Raw genomic sequence first — 17,799 nt, 5'->3', positions numbered from 1 at the left:
TTTGAAGCTTTCGTGACTGCAAGGATTCATATTCTTAGGTTTTTTCGGTAAAGTCACGTAGGTAAAAAAATTTAAATTAATAAAAGTAAAATAAAAAATAAAAATCACGACGTTTCGGAGGCAACACAAGCTTCCGTCTTCAGGTGGAACCGTCACAGCACGATAGCTGTATCAAGTGATACAGCTGCCTCCCCGAAACGTCGTGATTTTTATTTAATTTTTATTTTACTTTTATGAATTGTAATTTTTTACCTACGTGACTTTACCGAAAAAACCTAAGAATACGGAGTAAAATGTCAGGACATTGTGGTGAACATGTGGCATGTCCTGAAAAAACATGACTTCACAGTCGCATGCCTAACGTTCAAATCCAAAGATGACAGGCTGAATAAAGGTATCTTCTGGAGAACGCAAAGGTTGCATGCTTGTTGACAGTGCCGGCTTATCCTAGTAGCAAAAGTAGCTACATATGCTACGGTCCCCGCACTTGCAAGGGCCCCGCGCTAATTGCTTTCAAGCTATCAATGCCAGTTCAGTGATTCTGCACTTGCTCTATTACTATAGTACTATACTGCCTTCAACTTTTGTGAACGACTGAGTGTTTAAGGTTAGCGATTTGTCGTATTATCTGGCTGTATAGCAAATGGAAAAAACACAATTACTTTACCGTTAGTAAAAAAATGTTTATATTTACGTTTTTTTATGTACGACTCCTTTATAACATATGCTACAGGCCCCGCACTAGCTTAATCCGGCACTGCCTGCTGCCCCCGAATCAGTTCGCACAAATGATCTCAAGGAGCATCAACGATCACGCGAACTCCGGTCATCCTCGGAGCGGCTTGTGGCGGAGCCATCGAACACATTTGGTCGCTGCGTGGCGCGCGTTCAGATGCGCTTCGGCGGCCGTCTGGAACGCTCTTCCTTCCGATATTAGGAAGCCACTGGAGCTATGCACTTTTAAATCAACTAGATTGAAAACCTTTTTCTTTCGAACTGCTTTTTGTTTTGTTTGTTGTCCTTTCCCCGCATTTCTGATTAGCACGGACGGCTACGTGCAGTGCGAAAGAAGTTCAACATAAACACACACACAGAGGATCATGGTTTGAGCCCTATAAATGTCTGGCCATGTTACCAGAATTAAAACGTGACGTTAAAAACCCTGGGATGTCATTTTGCGGGGTAGTTGCCAACATCCAAAATATAAACATGTCTTCAGTCTTGCTTGTACGGCAACCAGGGTCTCCCGAGTTTGACATGTCACCGCTAAGTGATCCCCTCGCCTGGTTAAATAAAGGAAATTGAATCGTAAACATTGTAATGGAGAAGCGCAAAGCACTGTAAACAACACACTGAGCATACACATCGACAGTTACATCGTAGGCAATGCTTACCTGTGTCAAAGAGACGAATTAGACATTTGCTTTCTCCGTTTAATTTATTGAATGACCTCATTCAAAATAGCGAATAATTGAAAACAAAACACTCAATCCCTTAAAGAGCACTTTATATCGATATACATATGGCAGCCTTGAGAGAGAAACAGAATTCACACACAGACCCAAGCACAGTAAACAAAATGCCAAATATCATCAAGGCACTCAAAATATAACATTCGCCACACCAGGACATTTCCCACCAGGACAGACGTACATTCACCACATTGACAGTTATATATTCCCATTGCCAGTTTTTTTTTACGCAATTCCACAAGTGCATGTTATGCACTTGTGATCGAAACCACGATACAATTTGTCTTTGGCGTAACAAAAAAAAAATGGAAAAATAAATGGCGAGCACGAGGTCACGTAACGTTGCGTGCCGCCAGCAAGCACGCTCGTGCAATTCATCTTCGCGTTACAACGCGCCCCAACACGTATCCCAGGTCCGGTCCCCCCATGTCCATTGGGCACCTCGGCTGTTAAGAAAGCACGGAGCAACATTTTTCGGGGCCAAGCCCCAAAAAGAGGAGCCCGTTAAACGTATTTGCCGAATAAAATCCCCCCTTTTTGAAACCGTGCAGCAGCAGCAAATATTAGCACTGCCGTGCGAGCGCCGATATTGACCTCCGGAAATCTAACGAAAGCTCCCTGTCGAGCCTCCACAAAGAAGCGGGGCGAACCGTCGGATCCGTCGGTCGGCCGCAATTAAGGACAATCGGTCATCGGAAAGGCCGGGAGTGGAGCTCGAGAATGGGCGGGGGGGGCCTTCCAAAGACGTCAACGAACGACTCCAAGAAGTCCACCCCGAGCCACCACCCGCCCACGCAAGGTGCACGGTACAGGCGGTGGGGCGGTGGGGGGGGGGGGTAACATTTGGTGCGCACCTTAGGAGGATTTCTTTTATGAGACGCACCGGGGTGGAGGGGGGGTTCCTGACGGCGGCGTTTGCAGCTCGCCCTCCCGCCCCCCCCCCCTGCGGCTTCTCCGTAGCCGAGAATTTGACAGCCGACGCCTGAAGCCTGGCGACATGGCGGGGTTACAGCGCACGAAGAGAGTCGAAGGTCGAGGTGCAACCAACCCCCACGATTTCGTGCCAACGCCGCTGCTGGCGGAACGGCTTCTGCTCGAGGAGGCTCGAAGAAACCCCCCCCCCCCATCTCTGGAGCGCATTTTGGCCTACTCTTCCGCGCCGGCCAGACCTCTTGGAATTAATGCGGAGGTTTACCCACACTTAACCCCGCCGTACGCAATGCGGTGTAAGCATTCATTTATTTCGCCGCGCGGACAGAGGCGGCGGGGATTGGAGAAACGCGAGCCGTTGTTTCACCTGCCGTGCCAGCAAGCTGGTCGAACCGGCGACCTCTGGATTTGCAAGTCGAAGTCTGCTGACCAATACAAAATGAAAAAGTAGTGCGTTTGTATTCACGTGGTACATTCGGTCACTGAAAGAGCCTTGGAAAGGCATGCTCAAGTTCTCAAGTGCCCGTTTGCCTGTTTGGTTACTGGGCGATCGCTGTACGTCTTTGTGTACCGATTTGTTTACCGATTCATTCCCTTGCTCAACCTTCTCAGTAGATGTCAGCTCCAAACACAATAGCAACCCTTTTTGACTGGAAAAGACAATAAACCGGTTTAGTTCATCCATTTTACACCGACATGTCTGAGATACACACACCACCTCCTTTGACGCGGGTTGTAGGCTCATATTTATTTTGAAATAGATGAGCGAGAAGAATAAGAAATTGAGCTATGTTCAGTAACATTCCCAGTGTGTGTTTTCCCATTTCTATCCAATTTCTGATAAAAAAAAAAAAGAATACAGCCACAATCACCCAATTACGGTGGACGACCCTCTCCAGGTTTAATATGTTTCTGCATCAAACGTTCAATTTGGCCAATACCCTGAAATATATTGAAGCTACGCTTTAACAAAAAGTGAAATGGTACCCCACTTCATAATTTCCCACCTCTTCCATCGCCTGGCACATAGGCCCCTCCGGCCCATGGACTCAGGTGCAGTTTCACCGCCTCCCCAGTGGATTCCATACCAACTTAAACCCACTGTGCGATGCTAAATAATTTCAGACTCATAATTTTCAATGTGGAATTATAATTAATTCTAATTATTATAATCTCCCAGCTGTGGTCGAAGGATCCCACATGTGAAATAATCCCTGTGCCCCAACTTGTCGCGAGTGGTTTAATCACGGCCTAACGTGATCAGTTCAGTCAAATGAGTTTTACCAAACCGGTTTAATTTCTTTCATGCGTCAAGGGTTAATGTTCCAATGACTCCCGACGACCATCAATCACTAAGGGTCATACACCATTGGGCACGTCTAGCGAATACGCATCGTATTAAGGATGCTGTACATAAAAGCAGAACAACCCAAGCAAGATATGTAGTGCATTTAATTCACATTATCAAATGTAAACCAACTATTTATGTCAATGATGAGACACTCATTAGATAGACAAATTAGTAAGTGCAGGCTGGAAAAAACAACAAATACGTTTCCTATTGCAGTCGACCAATACTCCCTGAGCCTGTGTGGAAGCCTGCGATGATGTCTATTATTCCAGCCAACAACAATTCACGACCAACAAATGCTGGTTGCGATAAATGCCACCACACGTTCCTAGGCTAGACCCACCAAAGCACAATTACAGACACACACGGCCGAGCTGTAAGGCGGCAGTGGCCTTGACACTGCAGGCCGCTGACAACTCAACAGCCTGGTGAGGTTAATTATCAATTACAGGAGCACTCCTCTTATCCGTGATGTGGGGGGGACAAATATTGCAGATCCTATTATCTGAGATGTTGCTAAACTTATCTACAGGAAAACTTCGGGTAAGCTGTGGGTAATTTGATGACATTTTTCCATGCAGCTCTACTTATCTGCGCTTCAACATTAGGAAGCAAATTCTAGATTTGAAGCTTTCGTGACTGCAACGATTCATACTCTTAGGTTTTTTTGGTAAAGTCACATAGGTAAAAATAAATAATAAATATAATAATAGAAATACAATTTGAAAATTATAGGGTTAGGGTTAATAGAAATAATAACGGAAATAAAATTCGAAAATTATAATTTTATCTCTATTATAATTTCTATTATTTTTATTCTTATTATTTATTTTTACCTACGTGACTTTACCGAAAAAACCTAAGAGTATTCGGAAGCCACTAAGTAGCTATGCACTTTTAAGTGTCGATCGAAAACTCATTTACTTTAGAACTGCTTTTTGTGTTTCGTTTGTTGTCCTTTCCTCACGCCTCAGATTAGCACGGTTGGCTACGTACGGTGCAACAGGAGTTCAACATACATACATTAAATGAGCGCTTGATTGGAAGCCGTTCCATTATGAATTATATTATAATAAACTGCGGATAATTGCCAAAAAATTGGAAGAACGGAGTGGCTAATAATATCAGTTTATCCCACAACATCCTCGGATAATAGGAGTCGTGGGAAACACGGGAAACGGATAAGAGGAGTCCTCCGGTGTACGTCAATTACCGCGTTTACCGCGGCCACCGGGCACGCCGTCGCAAGCCGGGCTCAGTGCGGGGGGCCCTTGCCAGCCACGCGGTGGATCTCGGCGTTCTCCAGCAGCTGCACGCTCTTGGACGCCGGCGTGACGGCCACGTTGATCATGGCGCGCACCATCGTGTCCACAGGGGTCGTCATGAACGTGGGGAAGAGGGCGGCCAGGGGAGACAGCGCCTTGCGAGCCATCCACTCAGCAGGGCGCGACTCTTTGCGGTCACACAACAGTACCCTGGGGGGTGTGGGGTGGGGAAATCCGGCACAGGGTGGTGGTGTTGTGGGTTGTTGAAGTTTTTGCGCCACTGCCGCGGTTCTTAACCCTTTCCCATTCCGATGATGTGCATGTACGTCATCGGTATTTCTTCCGATACAGTTCTGATGACGTATGTGTTTTTCTTCCGGTTCGGAAGTGTATGTTAATGGAACGGAATCGGAAGAAAACGAAAATAAACTAACTTTATCGGTACGTCTTCAGGTTGGAAAACGTACCGAGGCTCCCACAATGCCGTGCGGGAAGGGCGTGTGGCACAGTTTGGCGCCAGCTATGTTAGAGTGTGGTCATATCGCTACAGTTCTCTGCAGTGAGTACAATGTCTTTTTTCTGCTGTTATTTTGCTGCCTTGCCCAAGCTTGAGAATTGGGTGTACTTATCCAATTTGAACTTACATACTTTATATATTTTACGGATTTTAATTTTTTGTGATTTGCTTACCTTTCCTATACTTTGCACTTGTATCGTTTCTTTAATTGTTTGTTGCTGTAACTTTCTCACTCACCCCTACTGGGCATCTGTGAAACAGAGCTTCATAGCTCATCGCATTTCTCCAGGATAAATACAGATTCTGATTCCGATTGCTCTTCAGCATCACGAACAAATACTCATCACCTCCCCTGAAGCGTTTGTCATGCACCACTGCGAGCATCTCAACATGTCCCCAGTCGTGCGTGGCAGAAGCTCGCGGAAATAAATGCCCGACACATGGCCCCAACCTGGGAACACCACTCTCCGATTATGAGCATCTGGAAAAACCTTCGTGCCAAATTAGAAGTTTTCCTTCTTGTCTTCTCTCATCTTCCCTGGTTGCATTGTCAATGTCTGCAAACTGTGTGAGATGTCAATCTAAGTGAACTCTGCTCATGAATCCCGTTCCCCGCGCGTCACGTGAACCAACGCAGCACCACTGCAATGCGGTACCACACATGCTGCGCGATGGATGGGCCACGCTCTGAATCCCAGACAGCGCCCTCTATTGGATCAGCCGGAAAACCCCATCCTGTTCTACGCGGTTCTCCATAACCACCCGTTGACCTGACCAAAACCATTATTTTACCACAATTTGCAAGAACCTTCTTTGAAAGAGTAAATAGTCTGAATGGTACAGATTTTGTGTAATTATACAAGCCAAAGTAATGAATAATACCAGTAAGATGTAATCGACAGCTAAGAGACCATTTGTAAACAAAATATAATTTTCTCACTGCTGTCACTTATTGGGACACAGCTGTAAAGCATATACGTAGATAAAGGAGCAGCTCTGCAATTTCTTCCTCACACCACTGCTGGCAGAAGGGGCCTCCACTACAGGGAGCTCTTGAGAGCCCCCCTTGAGGGTATTTTGGCCTGCTCTTCCACACTGGTATTGGGGTGCCACGGTGGCTAGATGTTAACTCCCTCGCCTGGTATTCAGGAGGTCGTGGGTTTGATCCCAACCCTGGCGGCTGCTGTATATTTGGAGTTTGCGTGTCTCTCTCTCCCCGTGTTCGCGTGGATTTTTCTCCGGGTTTTCCCTCCACATTTGGAAAGATGCATTTAGTGTATTTGGCTGCTCGAAATTCCACATGATAAGCCACTTCGTTGAGCTATCATTTGTCTCTTCTGACAAAGAGCTACACAGCTCGGTTGGCGTTAACCTGGTAAAATTAAAAATAGTTTTTGTTCATTTATTTATAACTCAGGAGGAATCCGATGAGCTATGAAGAAAATGTTCACTAATGTCCAGTAGGAGCACGGGGTCAGGACGTTATGCAGAGGTCGCAACCGGGTACCCGATACCCGTACCCTACCCGATACCCAGCTACCCGTACCTGGCCGGGTACGGCCACGGGTACCCGTTTGCGACCCTGGTGCGGCCGGGTACGTTTGTGACCTCTGACGTTACGCCAACAAACACACACAATACACAAACACGATAGGAGTGCAAAGTATTGGAAAGGTAAACGAATCACTTCGTCCAGCTATCATTTGTGATAGCCAGTTCGCTTCTGGAAAAGAGCTATAGAGCTTAGTGGACCTTACCTGGTTACAGAATAAATTAAATCTTGATTTGAAGCTTTCGTGACTGCAGGAATCCATACTCAAGGCAGCTGCCATCGTGCTGGTTCGCAGCAGACATCGCGGCTATCGCGATTTTCACCTGAAGACGGTGGCTTGTGTTGCTATCGAAACGTCGTGATTCATTGTGTTTTATTTCTACCTACGTGACTTTACCGAAAGAACCAAAGAGTATACGTAATAAATCCTTTAAAAACTATAGTTTCTCAATGGTAAGATGTCTTGGAGAAGGTGGTGGGAGTACCCCAGACTTGACCCCATGACACGTGACCTGCTGAGTGACTGTGCCATACCCATTTAGGCTGCAGCTGGGTGGAACAGGGGTGGGAGTATTTAAGAAACTTGGCCCATTGTCTCAATTACTATTCTCGAGGGATCGAACCGGTGACCTCAAGATTGCAAGCCCAGTGTGCTAACCATAAAACCATGACAGCATCCCTCCCCCATAGCAACCTAAAAATACACTGGGAACTGAACAAGTGAATTCAAAGTCGAAATGCATGAAACAGGAGTGTCAGGGCAAGCATTGTTTTGCGGAGGAAATGAGGAAGCTTGTGTGTCTATAATAGACCATTCCGTTTTTATCGCAATGCCCCGTGTGACACTTACGCGGGTCGATAGACGGTGTATCTCTCAAAGTCCAATTTGTGCACGTCCGCTTCGATCTCGCCCTGCGATAAACAACATCAGAATCAGAATATGTATTTATGCAGGAGGAATCCGAAGAGCTATGAAGCTCTTTTTCACAGATGTCTAGTCGGGGCGGGTAATAACGTTACAACAACAAACAATACAAACACACGATAGTTGTACAAAGTACACGAAAGGCAAACAACTCATCCAAACAAATAAAACCAAACCATCTCTCTATCCTGACAGGCAAAACTCACCATGGCGTTCCCTTATTTTTCAGAAGCAACTTGGCCACTACTAACGATAGCTCAACAAAAGTGGCCCATCATTTGGACATTTATAGCAGCAAAATAATCTAAATAAATAATAAACATAGAACCTTTTCAAAGGCAAAATTAACCGTATCCAACACCCGCCATCAAAATGTCGCAGAAAGTTATTTTGGTGTAGCACCAAAGACAACGTCCAACTATTCCCGTTTGAAGAACTGAATACAACGGCGTTGGCACGTGCGGGAGCATGGAAGTACATCACAATGCTGGATTTTGCTGCAATGCCCTCTGCTGCCAACACCGCAGCGCCACACTCCGAACAACACGGACGATACCAGCACGGTCCTCCGACGTCGTTTTCCGGTTTGTGCCACGCGTTTGTTTCTGCACGGTGTCCGACGTTTCTCTCCGGGATCTCCTTCAGGAACCGAACCGAACCCGAAGAAGCTCCCCGGCACGTGCAGCGAAACGTCGGACAACGTGCCGAATGCGCGACACAACTTGACAACAACATCGGAGAGAGAGCCACGCGGCGCGACCAGCGAAAAACACGGCGATTAGCAACGACGGTGGACTGCACCGCGCGTCACGGGCAAATCTGTGCTCACCTCAGAGGTCGCAACCGGGTACCCGATACCCGTACCCTACCCGATACCCGTACCCGGCCGGGTACGGGTCCCCGTTTGCGACCATGGTGCAGCCGGGTATGGGTACAGGTGGGCCGTGAGTCACTGGTGAGTCACCGTTTGTCACTCATTTCCCAACGTCTTGTCTCTTCTTACAATTCAAGTTCCTAGAATCAACCCACCCACGCTTGCAACATGGCTTCATCCCAGAGGTCGCAATCGGGTACCCGTACCCTACCCGATACCCGGCCGGGTACGGGTAGCCGGGTATTGGGTAGGGTACGGGTATCCGATTGCTACCCTGGTGCGGCCGGGTACGGGTAAGGAATCAAAACCCGTTTGCAACCTCTGGCTCACCTTGACCTTGGTGTAGAGGAAGCCGCTGTTCTTATCTGCACCCTTGGAGGACTGCAGGTTGAAGTGCGTACAACCGCCCGCCTTGGCCAGCTCAGCCGACTTGAGCACATAGTCGTGGTCCACGCGCACAAAGCCATCCTGGACAAACACGACGCTCAACGGCTCATCTCAGGGTTGCTTGTCGAAGTACATCCGTACGTACGTGTACAGACCGTGCGTCAATTTATTTCTGGATGTATGTATGTATGAATGTTGAACTTCTTTTCGCACCGTACGTTGCCAACCGTGATAATCGCAGGTGCCTGTCAACGCCGTTGCTGCCGCGGGGGGATATTTTACCGACGTTCGCCATGCTGGTCAGTGCAGGTTGATAAGGACAGGACTATTAGATGTGGGAGCGCGGAAGTACAGCACAACAACGGATTTTGATGCACTGCCCTTTGCTGCCCAGAATGTAGCGCCACAGCCTAATACACCGGTTATGTATGCGGATCATCTAAACCAGAGTCATACAGGCTCAAGCTAGCTTAGCTTTCGAGATCTGATGAGACAGCGTGTATTCCGGGCTACTTGGTGATTTTGTCAATATCGTCCTTTGAACTGCACACAAATGGGTCTCTGTATGAAAAATTAGTTATGGTTCTCCTATTGGGGTTATCATTGTCATTAAACACTCATATTACGCTGAACATTATTAAATGCAACCATCGTACAGGAATAAATGCATAGCATGCTTCTCTGTTTGTCTTTAAATGCCCTTTGGACTGGCATTATTCTCAGCATTTGTTTGAACACTCAAACTCTGCACAGGCATTGACCCTCTTCAATGCCAATGTGCAATGAGGCTTGTTAAACACTTATGTGTTTCCAGATGGTATTGGCAAGGGCACTCCCTCCTCTTTGCAGAAGCACCACCCTCTCTATTCAGCACACCAAGCTACATTTCATAACATCTCACGTGCCATTGTCAATAATCACTGTACTCGCCACAATGCTCCACGTCATCACTTAAGGGGTGCTTTGTACAATTCTGTGATACCTAAGAAAAGGTACAACCCTGCAATTTCTCATCCACGCCACTGCTGGTGGAAGGGCCTCCACTAGAGGGAGCTTTGGAGAACCTCTGCACGGAGGGTATTTTGACCTACTCTTCCACGCTCGTCAGATGTTTTGTACGAGTTGGGATTAGGCACAATTTACCCCACCTGCAGATCAACTAACTGTGGTGTCTCCATTTACAATAATGGGTGGAAAAGAGACGAGGGCATTTAAGAAATCTGAACTACTGTTTCAACTGCCGTGCCAGGAGATCAAACAGAATTGTCGACCTCTAGATTGCAAGCCCAGTGCCATAACCATTACTCTACGGCAACATCCTCCACAATCTTGTACAACGGTAAAATCTTGCACGCAAGAATCTTCAAGTGGTTCAAACTAGCAAAACGACCGACCGGGTTTCTGGTCTCAATAATAAATCGTTAATCTTAATTATCCACACAACACACAGCTGATGTGAATAAACCTCAAATACATTTGTGAAACAAATCTGAACAAAGCAAATATTTGTAGCATTTCGCTATCACCCTCCAAATATTTAAAAAAGAAAATATGAAGCTGAACAATTGTAAAACTTGGCACATGACACAACTTAAATCCCAAAATACAATGTTAATTAACCGAGGGACGCAAGTTGGTCAAACTGCATTTGACTTGTGACAAACCTGTTTAAACTTGGCATGCCAATTTCCACACTCACCATTCTGCATTGGAGTCTTTCCATGGGAAAATAATGAGGCCTGACAGCAACGCGGCACTGGTGCCCAAACACACTCGAGCGCCGTGATCGGGCAATTAAATCCAATTACCGCTGCACAAACAGATTAAAAGGTCAGACATTGTGACCGTGCTATTGCAGTCGTGTTTTTTTCTAAGAAATGTGAGAGTAATAATGATGATAGCTGCCAGCCTTTTGTCAATGCCACGCTAGATGAGGGCCTGCCCCCACTGCTGCGTCGGTCATGGTGGTTGTTTGACCATACTTCACCACGTCGGTCAATGCTGCTTTGAAGGCCGAGGGCCAAACATGATTCAGACATCACTTGCCACCGATGTTAACTGTGGAAATTGGCTGCTGGTTTCAGAGCCCAGTGTGCTAACCACTATAGTTGCAAAATAACGTGAAATATGAGGTTATCAAATACAACCATGTAAAACGGTTTGACAATGTTCTAGGTGGTGTTATATAAACGTGTATTATGATGACGAGCTTCCTCTGTCATATTCAAAATATTTGCAACAGCTTTGAAATTTAGCTGTTTACTATGCAGATTAGGGATGGAATTGACCCCTCTCTTTCCCAGCGATGTTATGAATTGACAATCACACAAATCAGACTTTTTATTCATACTGGAGGAATCCGATTATCTACAAAGCTCTTTTTCACAGATGTCCATTCAGGAGGGCGATTTTAAATGAACAAAACTAAATGTTTTACATTGTAGTTAATAATAGCACCTCTAGTGGTTGCTAGGGTGACATACATCGCCTTGGCAAACATTGATGAGTACACACATGAATCGGTGCACGTACTATAAGCTCAACAAAAATAATAAATGTGTATACGCATACATACACATGCTTATGCTTTTAACCCATTGATATATTGGCTTTCCAGACCAACATCACACAGCAGCATTTGCTTAAGTGAGAAAACTCTGGACCGGTTTCGGCTTTCTTGGTCTCATCGGCAGAATCAGGTTTGTTAAACAACTGTTATTGGCGAGAGCACTCCATCAAAACTACGACGGCCCCTGTTCAACGCATCGCGCAGGCGAGTTTGCATAAATCGACGAACTGATGGATCGCTCAACATCTAGCCCGGGGTGCGAGCGTCCGGGCAGGAGATAGAAAAGTGCGCTTGGCGGATCTCACTCACAGCTCCGGCCTTGCCCCGCGTTGTCCCGAGGCAGCAAAAGCCGACGTCGTGACCTTTGAAGGCGTTGGCGTAGTCGTCCAGCTTCTCAAAGTCCACCACCTCCTGCACCTGCAGCGCCCACCAGCAAGCACAACAGCACATTCAATGCAACTCCAGCTGGGACGATTCGTCGATTAATCCGATTCATCGACTATAAATTGTAACAGACTACATTATTTGTGGTTAATACCTCTCAGGCCCCTTTAAAGATAAAGGCCGTCCTGACATCCTGCCTTTCGAAGGCAGGAAACCTCCCTATGAGCCATCCCGGAGTTTATTTTGATGATGTAACGAAGCAAACCCCATCTCGTCCCATTTGGCGGGTGCATCCCAAGCGGTGCAGAGAACGTTGATTAAAGTTACATTTCTTGACACATTTCTTGAGAACTGCTTTTTGTGCATAGTTGATTGTCCTTCCCCCCTGCCTCCGATTATCACGGTTGGCTATGTACGGTGCGAAAGAAGTTCAACACACGCACATACACGTTAATAATGATCGCTCTCCACGTCACGTGCGAGCAAGTAGCGACTTCATTTCAACTTGGACGGCGACTGAGCAACGGTGACACATTACACGCGGCCAGGACATTTCAGCCAGGTATGTCCGGGTAACTCACCACGCAAATAAAATGTACGTGCCCGGCACACCTCTCGCGACGGTGGCTGTCGCTGTCAGCCACATGCCTGCCCCGGTCTACCAGCGACCCGTAAAGCACTCATTGATAAATTCAAATCTGATATGTACAGAAGAACTCCTCTTAACGACCAACCCTGTTAACGACGAATCGCTTTTTGAAGGGCCTCTATAGAGCACATTGTGTAGTGTATACTGTGGTGTATAGTAGTGTATAGTGTAGTGTATAGTAGTGTAGTGTATAGTAGTGTAGTGCCTCCATAGAGCCGAATGTGTTCGCTTACTGACCATTCCCCTTTTAACGACGAGCTGTTGTAGGTACAGTAAATATTAATTAATGCATTAACCATGTTATTCATAACATTATGTCTTTATAATGTTATTAGTATATTTATGTATTAAAAACCATTGTTTAAACATAATAAAAAAAAAATGGGTGAAAAAATGGTAACTTCCGATGCTATCGGAACAAATTAAGCCTGGGACATGCATTTCCCGTACTCGCTTAACGACCAAATCACTTAACGGTCGGTTTCGTGGAACCAATTACCGTCGTTAAGAGGGTTTCTGCTGCAAGCACGCCAAACTTCCTTCGCACCGCACGGAGGCCAACAGCGCCAATCGCGGGGTGCGAACGGGGCGGATCGTCTAACCGCGACCCACCACGTCCTTGTAGGAGTCGTCGGGGAACTCCAGCTGACGACGCCCGATGCTGGTGACGCGCGAGAAGAGCCGGCTGTTCACGATCTCCCGCAGGAGGACGCTGCCCGTCTCCCCGGAGGCGCCCAGCACGAAGCACGAGCGATTCTGCTTGCGGAAGTTCTCCCGGTGGCTCTCCAGCTCCTGCTCCATCCTCCTGTGGATTGATCGCACGGCTTGGTAGTCAGCCACATTGTGGACAATACACCGGTAGCATTGATTTAAATTTCGATGTAAAGCTTGTGTGACTGCAGGGATTCATCTTCTAGGTTCTTTCGGTAAAGTCACGTAGAATGGAAATAATAAAATAATAAAAATAAAAAAAATTTTTTTTTCCATTCTACGTGACTTTACCGAAAGCATTGATTTACTGAAGGATTTTCGGCATTCTACTGATAAGTCTTCAGCTCCCACTCCCCATCATCCTCTGCATACACTGTAATGGGTTGTCACGGTGGCGAGATGTTAACTCCCTCGCCTGGTATGCATGAGGCCGTGGGTTTAATAGTTGGGAGTTTGCATGTTCTCCCCGTGATCGCGTGGATTTTTTGGCCCGATCCTCTGTTTTTTATTCTTCCATATTTAGTAATTGGCTGCTATAAATGTCCACATGATAAGCCACTTCGTTCAGAAATCATTTGTGGCCAGCTCGCTTTTGAAAAAAAAAGAGCTACATAACTTAGTGGGCCTTACCTGGTAAAATAAAAAAAGGTTTACTTGAGTTTAATGTCACACTGCAATCAAACGAATTAGCGTGGGGCTAGGGTGGTAAATGCATGCTTTGGGCACACAATAACTAAGGGCGGAACAAGAGTTGCTAAGAACATAACATTACAAACGAGAGGGGTCCAAAAGGGCCCAATCCGGTTCGTTCGGTTGTGAGTTGAAGATCGATTCTAGGATCTCATTGAGGCATTTCCCGAGCACTCCTACTGCTCTGCGAATACAAAAAATGCCTCTTGGATGCGGTCCTGAACTTGCCAATTTCGAATTATTGGGCTCACGATATATATAACATCGAATCACCAATGTTTGTTGCATTCACACGTGTTGCATAATGCCCGTGTCAGAGAGCAGTTGTCGAATGGCACATCGTGCCATGCGACTGAAAGATGGTCGGCAATCTTGATTATATAACCTGATAATCAAAAACGACGCTTGGTTGAGCTGAAATAGAAAATCATGTTTCCAAAATGCAATTTGTTGTTGTTGTTGTTGCTGCTGAGAGAGTACATGCCCTAACCTGGAAAAGTGCCCTGTTTGTGACTGCGAGAAAGATTCTAGATTTGAAGCTTACGTGACTGCAAGGATTCATACTCTTAGGGTTTTTTTGGTAAAGTCACGTAAGAGTATAGTGCGAAAAAGATGTATATTTATGACAAGCACCGGGTCTCCTGGAATTTTACCTACGTGCTTTTTATTTATTTATGCGGTTACCTGCAACGCCAAAAACAAAACCGGTTTAACAACGCTGCAGTTTAACCGGTTACATGGGGACCCTGCGTTGGCAGTGGTGCACAAACACACGCAACAAACCTCGACAAAGTTCGTCAAAACACATCATAGGCGACGTTTCGGGCAATGACCCTATCTTCATAGGGTTGCTCAACTCTGACCGAAGCAATTCCGCAGGGATTGTGTGGTTTTCTTCATCTTCGTTTTAATTAACGTATCCTCTTAAAATGTGATCTCTTAGTAAAATCTCCCCAAGCTGATGCCAACAATGACCGGGGAGGATGATCGATATTATTGGTTCTTTCGGTAAAGTCACGTAGATAGGAAACAAAATGCAATTCAAATTTAAAAATACAAATAATAAATTTTTTAAATTTAAAATACGATAACAATTGTAAAATAAATTTTTAAATAATAAAAGCAAAAAACCCCACGACGATTACACTGGTCAACAAAAAAAACATTTTTTTCTGGCCAGGACTTTTGCAGCTGTTTTAGACTAATTTCAAGGTGCTGATTCCAAATCTGATCTCAGATTTGCTTGATCACATCTCATTTTTATGCTATCGGCATACCCCATTTTCATTGATTTTACCCGATATTAACTCTGTCACTTATGATTGCAAGTTGTTGCGAGTCAGTGACTGCTTTAATGTTAAAATACGATGCTGTATTTTTAGGATAGCGTGTTTATAATATAATTTTATGTAGCTATCCACATTGATTTAATATTTTTCTTCTGCAGTTTTTATTGAAAATGCAATATTTGATATCTCAAAAACCTGATGTGATAGACAAAAACTGATGCCAGATTTGGAATCAGCACCCCAAAATAACATTGACACCTTATGCCAGAAAAAGTGTGTTGACCAATGTTATCGATGCCAATTCCGGAAAGAGACTACCGGCCAAACCGGAATGGTTGGGCAACCCACGCCACGCTACGCACGAACGAAGAAGCCCCATTTCACGACGTTGCACAAAACCATTTCGTTCTTACCTCTCGCTCTCGGGATAACTCGAGTCGACTTGCATCCACCAGGCCACGCAGGCCACTGCGATCACGAGCAGCGCTCCGCGTCTCCCCTCCAAGGGCGGATAAACCATGCGGCTTCTATTACAACACCAACAGCGAACGATTAACGACGAAAGCAAACGAGAGAGAGAGAGAGGAGAGTAATAGAAACGCTTACGAGCGACACAATAACGCCGCTGCAGTAAAATGTTGAGCGATGCGATCACCGCAAAATCGCTTCCGCGTTGGTAAAAAAAAATATTTGCGAAGCGCGTTTAATTTTCCACGTGCGATGTTTGGCACCGCGCGCTTTCCGTAGCGCGCCGTGATTCGTTTCCCTACCTGGGCCCCACCTCCAGGGCGGGTCCACGTGGCCAGCGGTGTCAGTGGCAAGTGCATGACCCCCCCCCCACTCACCCCCTTGACTGCCGGTGGTGGGTTAAGATTTTTTATTATACTGGTAGGAACGAAGTGGACCAGACCACCAATAGATTAATGTGTCCGTCCGTCCGTCCGTGGGAGGGGTGGTGTTGAGGGTGGTGTTGGAAATGAAAGACTACGAGTCTTTAAATCTCACAGCGTTTCTTGTCAAAACAAACACTTTTAATTAACGTTACACTAGAATACAGTAATTTTTTCTTTAACTCCTCTATACCCGGTCGATATCTCTGTACCGGTACTAAGTATTATTCCTACCAGCCCACCCCGCAGGGTCGTGTTATTATTTTATTTTATTATTTTATTAAATTATATAAAAATATTATTTTATTATTTCCCTTCTACGTGACTTTACCGAAAGAACCAAGAAGATGAATCTCTGCAGCCACGAAAGCTTGAAATCGAAATTTAAGTTGGGGGAGGCTTTGATTCGTGATTTGTGGCCACCGGCATTGATGGAGCCGGTTGTAATCGCGCCGGCGAAACGTCGCTGCTCGTATTGTCAACGGCGCTGTGGAGTTTTTGGCCTCCGGACCACTCCGCCGATGGTGCTGAAGTTGGTCACTCATCGGCACTTTGTGTGCGCGTGACAAACCTCGCTAAACTAAAGAAAAAAAACGCAACTTTTTTGTTGTTTAAATACAAAGTAAGGCCCACTGAGCTATGTAGCGCTTTTTTTCCAGAAGCGTCCTGACCACACATGATAGCTGAACGCAGCGGCTTATGTGGAAATGTATAACAGCCAAATAAATCCTGGAAACGCATGTTTATTACGTGTGGAAGGGGAAAAATCCTCGCTTTCTAATTCATGCCTGTCAACACCTAATCAGTGCCTACCTTCTTACAGACCAATTTAAACCTCATTGGTAACAATGTGTCATTAATCTCAACGTCCGTCCGACAAAGTCCCAGCACAAGGGAGAAACACAAATAGACAAATATTTGTGTTGCCCGTATTCAAACGGCTGTACGCCGTGGACTTTAAAACTCAATTCACCTGTACAAGAATACTGGTAAACCGTATATTTTGTGCATCGGGTATCCGCATCTGCCATGGTTTGTGCAGTGGATGCGGTTTAGGGTGGACCGTGAGCTTTCGTGGAAGATCAAATCCAGGGATCTGCGGTGGGTCCATCACAAGTGCTGTAATGATACTTTACCGACACAGTATCACCAAGTAATTTGTTTAACTAGAATTTCGGCGGCCTCAAATATTTTTTTTTGTTGGGGGGGAGGCGGGTCGACAATTTTTGGAAATCTGTTGGATCAACTTTTTACCCCCACATCAGGGTAGGGGGAGGGGTCACTTTATATAACTTTTTGATTCAGGCTTTCTGAAAGTTGACGGACAAACGGAACACCGGGCTT

At 45.7% G+C, this 17,799-nt stretch overlaps 1 protein-coding gene across 1 annotated transcript; it reads right to left on the bottom strand.

The window, feature by feature from the left end:
• Positions 1–1,490: 1,490 nt before the first annotated feature.
• HTATIP2 (HIV-1 Tat interactive protein 2) lies at positions 1,491–16,247 on the bottom strand. Its single transcript, XM_061566500.1, has 6 exons — positions 15,979–16,247; positions 13,488–13,680; positions 12,152–12,259; positions 9,217–9,354; positions 7,938–7,999; positions 1,491–5,228 (listed from the first exon to the last, which is right to left on the bottom strand). The coding sequence occupies exons 1-6, from the start codon at positions 16,083–16,085 to the stop codon at positions 5,009–5,011; spliced, it is 828 nt and encodes a 275-aa protein (XP_061422484.1). The 5' UTR covers positions 16,086–16,247; the 3' UTR covers positions 1,491–5,008.
• Positions 16,248–17,799: the final 1,552 nt, after the last annotated feature.

This window comes from Lethenteron reissneri, chromosome 37 (assembly GCF_015708825.2).
Source record: "Lethenteron reissneri isolate LAM-NWPU_2019-01 chromosome 37, ASM1570882v1, whole genome shotgun sequence".
In the NCBI taxonomy this organism is placed as follows: domain Eukaryota; kingdom Metazoa; phylum Chordata; class Hyperoartia; order Petromyzontiformes; family Petromyzontidae; genus Lethenteron; species Lethenteron reissneri.
This window is presented reverse-complemented; position numbering and strand designations above follow the sequence as displayed.